This window comes from Cryptotermes secundus, unplaced genomic scaffold (assembly GCF_002891405.2).
Source record: "Cryptotermes secundus unplaced genomic scaffold, Csec_1.0 scaffold741, whole genome shotgun sequence".
NCBI classification, from domain to species: domain Eukaryota; kingdom Metazoa; phylum Arthropoda; class Insecta; order Blattodea; family Kalotermitidae; genus Cryptotermes; species Cryptotermes secundus.
Genome location: NW_019724599.1, coordinates 782748 through 797278, shown reverse-complemented (window position 1 = coordinate 797278; position 14531 = coordinate 782748). Strand labels below are relative to the sequence as shown.

The window sequence follows — 14531 nt, the reverse complement described above, 5'->3', positions numbered from 1 at the left end:
GATGTTTAGTTTGTGTGTGTGCGTTTTTCTGTGTTTGTGTACGGGTAGAGGCCTTGCGACGAGCTGATCATCCGCCCAAGGAGTCCTACCGAATGTGTAAGATCTAGAAAAACCGAAGTGAATGGAGAAGTTCATGCAGGTAGGTCTAGGCCCACTGGGGCTGTAGTGCCAAGGAAAAAACCATCTGAAAACGACTAATTGGAAGACCAAGACAGAGATCGGAAAAAATATTAAGCTATGACTAAGGGAGAGTGAATATAAGGTTAAGATTTGAAGAAACTGATCAGTCCGCAGGTTCAACAGCGACAATGTACCTCCATGTTCCAGTACCGTCCAGATGATTAGTTGATTAATTACTTACTGTTAATTGTTGAAAGGATAAACGTTTATTCTGTAAAAAGTAAAGTTTATATAGAACCTAAAATTGGCAATTTTAATATTGCCCATTGCATTATATGGTGATGAAAATCGAGTCTTCTACACCAGAGGAAGGAAACATCCAGGATGTTAGAGAACAGAGTGCAGAAATGAATATTTCGACATACTCTTCAACACATACGTGTATTAGGAAGTTCTTGTCAAAGAGTATCAGACTGGTGGGGGAATTAGCACGAATAAACTGAGAAGCGCATACTACATTTCAGTCGGAAAGCATGATGAAGAGAGACCACTTGAAGATATAGGTGTAAGTGGAAGATAATATTAAAGTGGATCCTATAGGAACGGGGTGTGAAGCTGTAGACTGGAGTAGTCATATCCGGCTCACGACAGGAACTACTAGCTGGCTTTCGTGAACCTGGAGATGAACACTGTGATTCCATAGCAGGCAGGAAATTTCTTGCTGGCTGAGCGACAAGTAGCGTCTCAAAATGAGATCTATTCCCGACAGTTTCAGGGAAGCTCTCAATAAAGTTCTATATATAAATTCCTCATCTGACCTTCTGACGTCGGTGACTATGAAGCGTACAATATTCTTAGATGTAACACCGTATAGTCCGATAGAAGTTCACCGACGTTTCGGAGGAACATACCGCCTCTACAATGAGGGTCAAATAAGCCAAGCAAGTAGCCAGCAAGAAGCAGGTGGAAAATTACTTGGCTTATTTCTTAGCCCTGAAGATTGATGCAGTATATTTCTCCGAAACGTCGGTGACCTATCGGTTACACGAACTCACACCCCAGATGACAGTAATCTGTATATAAAATCTGTAGCAAATGTTTCGTCGTACATCGAACTGTGCCTTCTGTTACACTTTACTGGTTGCTCAGTTGCTGTGAGGTCCCTGTCCGCGGCACCAGGAGCCCCATCATCCAGACACGTCCGTCGCACTTCGCACACAAAATGGTTTCACGCCAGGACTGCAAGACCCGATAGAAAAGACAGCAACTGTTTCACGAGTCAGCTTGTGTCCGAATCCATTTGTTGCTAGATAGTGATGATGACGTTAATGATCGGTCTGGGGTCCATAGAGCATCTTTTATATGGACCACGATGTATTCTTTGGCTGAGGGCGGTCATACTAGCCATACACCTTCATCTGCCGCAGGCGGTATTGTGTACAGTTTTACCTCCACGCCCCCACTCCGTTTTCAGAATTTGGTGCAAGGAGCCTGGGCCTCCCTGCCTCGACAGCTCTGAATTATATACTGTAAATTTATATTAATATAAATTGAATTTAGGACCCGGGATAGCGTAGCCGGTATAGCGACTGACTATGGGCTTGATGATCGAAGGGTCGGAGTTCGAGTCACGGTAGGGTCAAGAACTTTCACTTCCCCAATCGTCCAGACTGGCTCTGGGGTTCACCCAACCTCCCATAAAATGGGTACCGAAGCCCCTTTCCCGGGGGTAAAGCGGCCCGGGCGTGAAGTAGACCACCACCTCCAACTAGTGCTGAAGTCAAGAAAATATGGATCTATACATCCACTCACCCATACGTCTTCAGGGCATAGTGCTTAATTAGTTAAGCACAAGGACAACTCTACCCTTCCTTACCTTTACCTAAATCGAATTTAATTTAAAAATTGCAAATTCGAATAAAAACATAAATTCAAATAAATCGAATTAACTACTGTACATTTAAATTATCTATCTATGGCTTAACAGCCATTTGTTGGGCCTTGGCCACTTTTTCAGTTTCTTGACTTTTTTTACACTGTCAATAGTACTCCTTGGACGGGAGATTAGCTAGTCGTAATGCCGTTACCTACTCACACAGGACAACACAAACACACAAACATTCATGCCTCGAGTAGGATTCAAACCCACGATGCCGGTTTTCAAGCGAGCGAAGAGAGTACATGCCTTAGACGGCTCGGCTACCGTGACCGGCGTAAATTTAAATTACCTACTGTAAATCCATTCCGTTTTTCTCTATCTATTCCGTAGAGTTGCATGGTTTTCTCCGTGGGTGTCGGTTAAGGGCACCACTTCCGTAACTGTGTAGGTCTGTGACCATCATGCACTTCTGTTTACTGACAGTCCATGCAAAATATGAGATACGGGACAGCTCAGTCAGCGCAACGACGAACTATGGGCTAGACAACGGAGGAATCCGAATTCGATTCCTGGCAGGGGTAATGTTTATTTTCTCCTCTTCAGAGCGTTCAGATCGGCTCTAGGGTTCACCCAGACTCCTGTCCAATGAGTACCATGGCGCTATTTACCCCGGACTAAAGCGGCCAAGGCGTGAAGCTGACCAGCCAGTCCATCTAATCAGAAGATTAAGTCTGCGTCAAGCTATACTTCCACTTACTCATAGAATGGTGCTTTACAAGCACGGGAACAGCTTTGCCTTCACCCTTAGACTTGTGCACAGAACAAGCAGTTTATTGTTTCGCATAATCCTGTCCACCTTTCTCGATACGATCATACAAAGTGCACGGTGAGAATTTTGGAAACTACCAGCTTGCACCCAGTTTCGTTGGCTTCTTGCGTTTTCACCATTGTAGCTCATGTGATATAGTATCAATCGGGAGGGATAGCAACTCTTGACACCGCCTCTTATCCCACTCAATTTGATTTATTTTCATGTACGTGTATATCTGTGAGTGTCTCCTGCTTCAAAACCGGACTTTATCTCTGGTCATTATCCTGTGGGGTTCGTTTGTTTACGAAAAAAGGGTGGAACATTTTGAACCGAATTAAAATTTTCCTACTAAATCGTAGTAACTTTCTTGTTCTACACGATGACTCGTTACTACCCAGTAACGCAGTTTGTAGACTCTGATTTGATGGAATGAATCTACATAGGAAAGTTCTAACTCACTCACTCGCGGAGCTGAGCCCTCCTTGAGAAGCCATCAATTGTGCAGCTACTCAAGAGCTTCCCAGCATTGTATGGAGCCCTGAAGTTCATCACCGTGTTCACAAGAGCCCATCCATAACATCCCGTCTTATCTAACATCCATTTTAATATTGTTCACCCACCTATGTCTTGGTCTTCCCAGCGGTTTCTTTCCTTCTGGCATTCTCACCAGTATCCTATATGCATTCCTCTTCTCCCCATTCGTACTACATGCCCTGCCCACCTCATCCTCCTTGATTTGATCATTCTAATAATACTTGGAGAATAGTGCAAATTATGAAGCTCTTCATTATTCAGTTTTGAACGTTCTAACTCACTGAATAAATTCACTGAGCCCAAACCGGTGCACATGTTAACAGAAACAGACACGTACAAATATCTAATGCATTCCCGCTGTTACCTACCTGAAGACAGTTCATAAAGCGAGATAATGTAATGGGCATATTTTACTAATATAGTGTTCCCAAACGACCAAAATGTATCAAAAAGAATATCACCAATTCTATTGCCAGAAGCGAAGCATCAGTCTGTGCTACACAACTGAACACTCTATTATGACATAAAAATAAAACTAAGATTTTTTTAAGTGGCTCTAATACAGAAACGGGACTTGCGGTAGCGTAACTGATTGAGGCACTAGGTTATATGATGGAAGGTCGCTGGTTCGATTCCCGATGAGGTAAGTGGATTTTTCAATTGACCTAATCCTTCCAGCCGCACTATAGCCCTGTAGTTGATACAACCTCTAGCAGAAATGAGTACCAGAATTCTTCCTGAGGGTAAAGGGCGGCCGGCGCGTAGGCCTGACAAACTCACTGCCATCTGTGAGTCGATTATCTAAGAAGAGGTGTGTGTTCTTTCTATCCTGAAGCAAGCAACAGGTCGGTACTTAATCACCAAGCTACATGGCGCCATACCACCAGAAGATCGCCACCTTAATATATCTTTGATTTGAAGTTCTTGCAATATACATGTGAACACGGGTGCAAATTACACACTCAGATGGAACGGACAAGCATAGCGGTGAGTCTCGAATTTTGAATTCAGGAGGTAAAGGGTTCGAATTTCGGCTGAGACCCATGTATCCCGATCGAGATGTTTTGTTTTATTTCTCAGTCTCTACAGAAAATGCCGGGGTAGTACCTCGCCCAAACCATTGTCGCTTCCTTCCAAATTCGCACCAACCATCAGTACCAGTCAGTTCGCTATTCAGTGTTATTAAAAAAATATATATATCAACAGCATAAAAAGCACAGAAAATAAATACAGACCAAAGAAGCGTGACAAGGACGCACATTTGGAAGCAGCCCTACATAAGTTGGTAATTACTGGAACACGAGGCGAGCTGCAGTTAAACGTAACGGTGATGATGACGAACTGGGGAGCCACCCCAACCGACACAAATCAATTGAAATATCGATACGATTCGAGATTGTTTACCCTACGGAGTAATAATACGAGCCCTGGGATTTTAATTGGCTGGTGGTGGAAAGCATTCCACTTTGTAATGATGGATGAAGCGTCTATCAGGAACAACGCGGTTCTCCTTACACCTGAAGTGGGCGAGAACAGGAGAGATACACATACGCACGACATCTGCACTGCCAGCACGCTCCTTCTGCAGCTGTAATGTCACCGAGAATACACACGCTACTGCTGGCAACACGATCACAGATAACTTGTTTCAAAAAGCACGCACTGCTATAACTCCAGACAGCGTGTGTCCCAAGGCATGGACTGGAGGCAAATACTTAGAGCTGCAGGGTGTCTGGAAAATCCATTCCACTACAGACGCGTTCCAGACAGAAACAACTCTTATTAAAGAAAATCCAAACCAAATCCATTGTCTTATCCTCATTTAGCTTCTTCTCTGTGAAGGTTAATAATGAAAGCTTTGCATATCGGTTAAGATGATCTCTTTCACGACACGAAGTGTTGAGACAAGATGGAAGGAGTATGGACTAACACTAAATTGTAAGAATACATGAGGAGGAGATTCACCGAGATTTGCTAGGCTGAGTAAGTCAAGATACATGAAGTGACAGGGTACATACATATTCTTTTTTTCTGAATATCCACGCGAAAAGGTGTCATTTTGAAAATCCAGATATAAATAAGAAAATGATCTTGAAGGGGATCTTAGGAATTAAATTGTGAGACGAAAATTGAACTAAATTTTCTCAAACTTTTCCGAAGGCGATTTCATGTAACAGTCGATATGAATCTCCAGGATACATACGAGATTTTTGGATGGAGGACATGAATCTTCTGGCGATTCTCCTAGATCCGTGAGAGATTCTGTGATGACGGCTGTGAATCTCTTGGCTCCGTAACAGCTTCTATGTTGGAGAGAGTGGATCTCCTGGTCCCGTAAGAGCTTTGTGATTGTGAATGTAAAACCTCCTGGCCCCGTAAGAGCTTTTGTGATTATGGTGAGTTCTCTGTGCAGCATACAAACAAACACACACACACACACACATATATATATATATACAGGGTGTAAATAAATATACGTTACAGCACTCTGTGGGAGATGGGGTTCAATCTGATCATATTTTGTTGATACATCCATGTCGGGAAATGCTTCCTTTTGGCATTAAGGGTCACAGAATTTTCCGAGAGGATTCATAAGGTTTAGGGGAAATTATCGTTATTTTACATTATAAAAGTTGATCAAAATGGCGGCCGACGACTTCATTGCATGTTCTGCACCGTTATGTTATGTTGAATTCTGAAAGATTCCTGGAATTTTCCTGCTGGTTCCAGCTGCTACCGCAATTCTTGCCACAAGATCTTGTTGTGTCTCCACTGGAGTCTCGTATACCAGGCTTTGCATGTATCCCCAGAGAAAGAAATCCAGTGGAGTCAAATCATAGGAGCGAGGGAGCCAGGTTATTCTCCACATCCAATCCTTCTCTTGCCAAAGGTTTCATCCAAATACTCACGGACGACATTAGTGCAGTGTGCCGTGACGCCATCATGCTAGAACCACATTTCACGACGGGTTTCCAAAGGCACCAATTCCAGAAGCTCGGATAAGGTCTGTTGGAAAAATGTTAGGTAAATGTCACCAAATATCCATTTAGAGATGAAGCCCTTACTTAAATACCAGTGACGTGACAATATTTTGCACAGGGAGAACTATCGCACAGTTCAGGGGACGTTGATAAATGAATGTACAGCAATGGTGGAATGACGATTAGTAGGGGTGTTATTATTTATTATTATTATTATTGGAATGGGTGGGTTTCCCCATGCACCGCGACTAGTAGTCTATTGTACATCCCCCTTTGATGTTCTACCAGTCTCTATATCCTACCGGTACTGGTGCGTACCATCAGCCCCTCCCCGGAGGACTTGTTCCCTGAATTTTTCCGCCCTTAAAAATTCCACGACCTCCGCCGGGTTTGAACCCGCGTACCACGAGTCACGAGGTGGGAACATTACACCTAGACTACGGAGGCCACTATTAGTAGGGGTAAATCGAAGGAACTAGGAGAAAACGTACTCCAGTGTCATTTCGCCCACCATAAATCTCACGTGTCACTCCAAGCACCACCGAACAAGTTAGCCCAAGCTAATACGCTTCTGATTTGTCTTTGGGAGAATTCCCTTTCGAATCTTGCCCAGAAAGCCGACTAACTTGACTGAAGTTTTCGTAGTGTCTTCACACAAATGCCTTCAGTGGGGCCACGACCGTTTCTATCCATATTCCTTCTAATTCATGACTCTTTTTTCATCCAATAATTCGTCGCTGTAAAGTCTGAGTTACTGACAATATCATCAAGCATAATACAATGACACACGCCCAGCTAAACGTAGGCTCCGAATTGCGAAGTTAGAGCATAATGATCTGAGTCTGAGGTGGATCTACATCTTACAGCTTTTCAAGTCATTATTCACCAATCATACTATAATTGGAGCTAAAGAGCTCTTGGTTAAATAAATCAGAAACAAATAATAGAATCCCCACTTTCATTTATTTTAATTTGACTGTCTTCAAAACACAGCGTGGGGCAAACATTACTGTATTAACTGAAAAAGCAGCCCTACGTAATTCTGCTGTTTGTTGGTATCGATAGCACTGCTACCTAAAGTCAGATGTTTGGATGTAGACTGAAAATCTTCAAATGTTGCAAAGGGTTGAGATGGTCGGACGCCAGTCGCGGCTGCCGGGTCTGGATGATAAACGTAATTTATGGGATGTTTATAATGTATCCCATTATGGCATTGGTTTTTGCCATAGCAGAGCTCGATAAACTGTAGCACTCGACGAGGGTCACTCCTTCAATTTGTAAGGTCTGAGTGCTTCCATCGTCATAAAAAAGTAATTGCCTGCTTTCTGTATTGTCGTTAGTACAGTATTTAGTTGTAGATATGAGACAAGTGTCTCATTCCTGTCCTTCTGCAACAGAGACTGCAGAACGCGAAGGTAACGTAGAGAAGCATAAGAATTGAAATATACATTGAGAATTGCAGTAGCTGTTTTTAGATACATTCTCTGCCTCAGACTTACATCATCCACTGTAATAATAATAACAATTTACTTTGCCGTTCAGATACAAAAGGCAACTTAATTATCTAGTGAACTGTTCACATAAAACTGAGATTATGAAAGAAATTCGTGGCAGGAATAAACTGAGGCTTTATATTTGATATAGGCCTACATGAGAATGCAAGTTTAATGGTTCCTACATTGTACGGTGGATCTAAAACAGAACACTGAAAAGAATAATATTGCATTTACCCCATATCGATGTATAAATTATGAGGTAGAGTTTTGGATTTGATTTGAATCGTCATTCATAATTTTATATTTTCACCTACATAGAAGTCATCTTTAGTTGCGTAATTTGACTGACATTCTTTCTTTAAAATTCTACTAAAGAACGACTCCTTTAAATTAATGGTAAAGTAAAAAATATATATAAAAAAAAGAATTCTATTTGTTACAGACTATATGATTCCAGAGAAAGCATTCCTTTTCATAATAAATACATTTGAAACTTTAATTAAGAAAATGTCAGGAAAAATATGTCATTAATTCTATGAAATACAGCATTCATTTCATGCTCAGAGAATAGCACTGCCTACCATTTTAGTTAATATATTCTTAACAGCCTTCACAGACAAATTAAAATAAAAGTATACCCTATTGCTGTAACTTTTTAATATATTTCTTTTCTCCAAATGCCTGCTACAGACTCCGTCTATCTCATGATACTTGATTTGAGCATCCTAATAATAATAATGAGTTATGAAGCTCCTCACCATGCAGTTTTCTCCAGTGTTCTGACACACTACTCATACGTCCGAATATTCTGGTCATAACTCCGTTCCCAAAAACACATATTTTGTGTTTTTCCTTCAACGAAACAACAGGAAATGTTATAGTTTTTGTAAATTTTATAATTATGTTCTTAGCAGACGGGATCATAGAACTGAAGGGCAGCAAACGGTTCCTGAATTCGGTGTCTACTTAATTTCTTCCCGAATACAGTCCTGACACGTTGCTGTTGTGCGTTGTGCGTTCGTTACCACAATCTCAAAGCATCTATTAGCTTCCTTCGTATTAAGATTGAGTGGCGCATTCTGGTGACGAGATATGAGCATACACTTCGTGTCCCTGCTTTTGCTTGTAGACCAGCTTCTTTATCAGCATCTAATAGAGGGCCGGTGTTCTTTTATTTTCTGTACTGCTGTTTTCGTTCAATAAATTAACATCTTCAGTATATGTAGAATTTGAGGTTTTCACGGCAGTGACTATGAAGAATGCCGTCTTCTGGGATGTGGTGTTGTGCAGATATTGTATAAAACGACGTTTCGGAGTAACGTATCATCTACATCTTCAGGGTAGAAGAAATATCCGTGAGGGAGGAACCAGCGTGAGCAGGTGGCTGCACACTTCTACCCTGAAGATAGAGGCGATACGTTCCTCCGAAATATCGGTTTATATAATATCTACAAGACGCCAGATCCAAGAAGACGGCATTCTTCATCTTCAGTATAGACCAGAAGTCTGTATGCCCTATTACTTTTCGATTATATGTGATTATCTTTCGCCTGCATAATGCTGTACTCCAAATGACAATTGAAAAGTAATGACGACAAAGCTTCTCCTCTTTTCAGATTATTCACTATAGGAAAGACCTGTTGTGAGTTTATTACCAACATATGTTTTATTTAAACACGACTTTTAATAGCCTAATTACTTTCATGGGTGTGCCAAACTCATTGAGCATAGTGAATGATACTTTTTTTTTACCTTGACACTACAGCCCCAGTGGGCCTAGGCCTACCTCCATGAACTTCTCCGTTCACTTCGGTTTTTCTAGATCTTACACATTTGGTAGGACTCCTTGGGCGGGTGATCAGTTCGTCGCAAGGCCTCTACCTGTACACAAACACAGAAAAACGCACACACACAAACTAAACATCCATGTCCTGAGTGGGATTCGAACCCACGATCCCGGCTTCCGAGCGAGCGAAGACAGTACATGCCTTAGCCCGCTCGGCTACCGTGACCGGGGAATGATACGTACTTTCCTCCTATGCGGATCTAGGCTTTGTTGAAGTCTACAGGCCGCTATAACTCATGTGCAGTATCATTCAGCACCCACGTAAATGCACGCTCTGAGGAAAATGCAGGTTACGGTTTATTAAACTCTGCGGTGCCGCCACCCCCTCTTCAGTACTCAAATCTACGCAACTCCTCAGCCTTGCCTGTCAGCGGAAAGTGTGTGTGCCCATTGCTGCAGGACCCTGTCATGTCGTACAGTGACAGCAAATACAAAAATGTTACTGTACAGTCACTAAAGGATTATCCAAATATTTCGCCAGCTGCTTATAAGTTTTCCGAAAGCATCTACAATACAACTTACTGACCTACTGATGTTCCAAACTGTATGCGAATACAACTAGGCCTACAAATTCTTCAGAACTGGATGAACCTACTCTGATATAATCGCGACTACCGCCTCTGGGCGTCGCTGCTGTCACGTCTTGGAGGTTTAAATGTCGAGCCCGGAAGCTGGTCCGTGCAACAGCGCTACAAGCGGGCCTGCTGACACGCGTCGCCTCTGGCACTTTGCATCAGGCATTTTTATGGCTAACCAAGCCTGCTTAATGGATATTGGAAAAACGCTTTAATTTCACGTGTAGGAGGCAAGCGAGACTCACGGGGGAAGCATGTACAACGAGGGTTGAGGAAGCGTTTTCTAACTGAATTAGATGGCCGTGATGGGCAGAACACGCAGCGCGCATGGAACGCGAATAGATTAACGAACATTTCGATAAGAATTCAATGGTAGACGTAGTCATAGATGGAAGTATAATATTCTTCTATATTTCAAAACATAAGTTTATGGGAATGTGAACTGGCTCAGGATAGGATTGATTGTCGGGCATTTGTGGTGCCAGGGATGGAGCTTAACTTCCGCGAAATGTACAGACTAGCTGAAACACAGACTTGTAGACAAATTGCTAGAACAATGAGACCGTGGCTTACAGTCCTGCGGATATGAGGTCCTTACGGCCGTGAATACGAAGATTACTGCCATTTCGGGTGTGGCGCCGTGTAGTTTGGTCCAATGTTTTCGGAGAATCCGGCTGTCTGCACTGTCAGAGTAAATGAAAATGGAGACAGCAGGTTGCTCCGAAAATTTGACTATTGTCTTTCAGTCATCATGCGTTCCCATCAAATCAAACAAAAACGAACTCTAAAGCGCATATTGCCTTAGCGAAGGTTAGGAAAGCAAAATCAGTAGAGCAAGTGAAGTGAAGAGAAGTGAAGTGTACTTGTATTAGGTCATTGTACTTGTACTGTACTGCGAAAATTATTTCTTGACACGTATGTTTTTTCTTGAGACGTATGTGATGTATCTTTGTTGAATATATGTCCGCTTGTGTATACACTGCCACCGGGCATAAGCCCAATTGCAGTAAATAATAAATATATATAATATATATATATCTGTGCCTGCAAGCGAAATGTACCGACTGAGCCACCGCCGTTTGCCGGCGAAGTTAGTGCCAACTTTGGCCGCGCCATAGCTCAAGCGGTTAGTCGCTGGCTTCCCAACGCGGCGGCCCGGGTTCGATCCCGGGTCCGGATTTGTGGTGGACAAAGTGGCGCTGTGACAGGTTTTCTCCGAGTACTTCGGTTTCCCCTGCCAATCTTCATTCCACCAATTGCTCCACAATCACCCTCACCTATCATCTGGGGCTGGTACATTAGGCCAGAAGCGGCAGCAGTACAAGGGACTTAGTCCCACCCCACTAGTAATAAAAAAAAAGAATAGTGCCAACTTTAGCGGATACAGGGTGTCACGTGATCAGCGCAACAGATCCCCAAGGTATGGCGTCCCATCTCGAGAAGAAAATTATCTTCCATTATGAGTTTGCATTTATAAGTATCGAGCCTTTCCACTTCCCCCGTCTTCACTCTTCTGTGTTCAAGGGGAAGCTTTTTGTTGGTAAACGACAAAGTTTCCTCTGTGCTTAGCTATTTAAGCACTACTCCATGAAGATATATATGTGGGAGTGGTTTTATAGATCCATATATTCTTGACCTTGGCTCCTAGTGGGTGAAATATTTAAATTCCCACAGTCGCACGCCATGTCCAAGAACTTTCTAGAATGCATGTTCTGTTGGCCGCAGCCGTGGACACGGCGCCTGCAACTCACACTAAACACGAATACACTGTGTGGGACAATTTCCGACCAGTAATCGAGACAGACTTGCTCCACTGGCTGATCTGGAGCCTCCCTTTCAGTATCTCCCGTAACAGCCGCTTCCTATGTAAATCTTATCTCCGAGTTCCATGCTTATTACCATTAGAACTGCCGTGTGAGCTTGTCTGATATAAATACCAATAAAATTGTCGCTCACACAAAATTACGTCTGTCTGTTGACTAAGGGGGCCCTTTTATTTGGATGCAGTTAACCCTAATAACTCTTGCCTTGTCTTGGGGCGCAGCCTTCCGCTAATTGCATGCAGCCATGCTGGTCATAACTCAACATATTGTTGGCGCAGAAGGCCCCTTCACACGATCACCCGCAGCAACGTTATGGGGAACAAATTGCTCGTAAGCAGAGAGGCAGCACAACTTGCCGCTTTGGAAACACGTGCTGTGTGTGGATAAGTAATTTCACGGAGGAGAGTCGTTCTTTTGACCCTAATAATTCCTTAGCTAGTCAAGAAGTCCCCTGTATTATATGGAACCTGAAGGATTACTGTCATTTTCACAAAGGTCCGGTCCTGGCCTCTATGCTTAGAAGAATCTCGTACAAAATTTCTCAATTTATTTCTTTAATTTCTATTTTAATGTTATTCTCCCACATATATATCTAAGTGTTCCAAGAGGCCTTTTTATTTCGCGTTATCCTATGAAAATACTGTATGAAGTTCTCTTCTCTCGCGTGCTTACTATACTCTCCACCCATATAACTGTGATACTTCTGATCACCTTACATTTGCTGTGATTGATCGTGGAGAGTTGGCTTAATTGGCAATCATGCAATATCAATGTCATTTTCAGCTGAAGGATTGTCAACTCCAATGTAAATATTGAGGTGTGTAATCTACCTGAGGCACCCCGTCCTGAAGGGGGCGTTGGTTTAAAGAAGACTTTCCAAGCACTGGATAAGAGGATTTGTTTTGGAGATAATTGTAAGTTTTATATATAAAATGAGGTGTAATTTTGTCCATAATAACTACAGCAAATACTTGTGCGGTACAACAGTTCCTGCAAGCGCTCCCATGTCTATTAATTAAGCCATTGTAGACAGTTTTGTGTGTATATAGAAATTGCGTCTGTTCAGCTTCTTTCCTCTGATACCAGGTAATTGATTAATTACCTTCTTCACTTACTAAAGATTTACCTTCTTTGAAACGTACTTGTGCCAGAAGGGGGCACGCGGTAGTGTAGTTGGTTGAGACACTATGCTACAAGCCGGAAGGTCGCGGAATCAAGTCCCGATGAGGTTGATTTTTTCAGTTGACCTATTTCTTCCAGCAGCACTATGGCCCTGGAGTCGACTCAGTCTCTAACAGAAATGAGTACCAGGAATCTTCCTTGGGAGGTAGAGGGCGGTCGGCGCGTAAGACTGACAACCTTACCGCCATCTGTGAGCCGATTGTCTAGATAATGTGGGATCCTCGACGTCTCACAACCCTATGGGCCTCCACGGACTGTTACAGAGATGGCTTTACCTTTTTTATCTGTGACAGAAAGATGAGCGGGCTCTGCCTGGGAAACTTCAGAGCAGGAAAATTCATCTACCCCACTTCCACCGCGATGTAATGTCGCTCACTTCTCCCACCACTTCCTATTCTTTCCCCTTCCTTTTGCCTTCTGCAGGGTGCGAACACAACGCTCATCACATTAATCCCTGAAGACAGAGAGAGAGAGTCGCTGAAACGTCGGATATGAACTCGATCTTGACGCTCCTGGTCGCCCGAGAACACCCTGTCATTGCACTCTCTCGCCAGGAAAGCTTCAGATTAAGTGTGATTATTCCTGTCCGTTCTGAGAATTGACCTCAGCCAATAGACAGTCGGTTTCTTTCGCCTACATTATTTATCTAAACAAACTATTTGTTCGTAGTTATAACTAAAATTATGGTTATGTGGCTAATTATTGTTAGCCTATCGATTTGTACAAATAATTGCTTTACAGATCCAATAAGAACTGACCTGTAGCTGATCGTTTAGCGGAGCCTCAGATGCGGTTCTCTCCCCCCCACCCCCCAACCAAGAGCAGTCTATCACTAGCGCACAACAAATCAAACGTAAAGTACACAACAATCACCTCTTGATATAACATCACTAAGGCATTTTGTAGGGAAATTTTTCTTGGCGATGGATAATTTATTGGATTCCTCGGAATCAGAGCCGCTGCGAAAGGTAACTTCACAGCCTGAAGGAATGCATGCCAGTTGCATGAGAAGGACTATTAAGATTACTGTCTCTGGGATCGATGCAACGCCATCTAATGTAGTAGAAGTCTACCGCCGTCCCAGAGGAACGTACTGACTCCAACTTCGGTGTCGGGAACTAACATTTGCTTCCTGTCTTCGGGGTTTCCATTTCTGATAAATTTCTACTGGCACAGTCACTCCTGGATCCAGACCACGCAGGACCCGTGACCATATTTCTCTCGCTCTCTCTCTCGCGTCTCGAACTGCATCGTGATACTCCCCGTTTGCATGGAATCGGTTTC

At 42.9% G+C, this 14531-nt stretch overlaps 1 protein-coding gene across 1 annotated transcript in view; it reads right to left on the bottom strand.

Moving 5' to 3' along the window:
* Positions 1 to 6287: 6287 nt before the first annotated feature.
* Positions 6288 to 14531, bottom strand: part of LOC117282156 — a 121884-nt gene continuing 113640 nt past the window's right edge. The window contains exon 2 of the mRNA XM_033750661.1: positions 6288 to 6350. Within this exon, the coding sequence (XP_033606552.1) occupies positions 6304 to 6350 (47 nt within the window). The 3' untranslated portion in view covers positions 6288 to 6303. The remainder of the gene's footprint in view (positions 6351 to 14531) is intronic.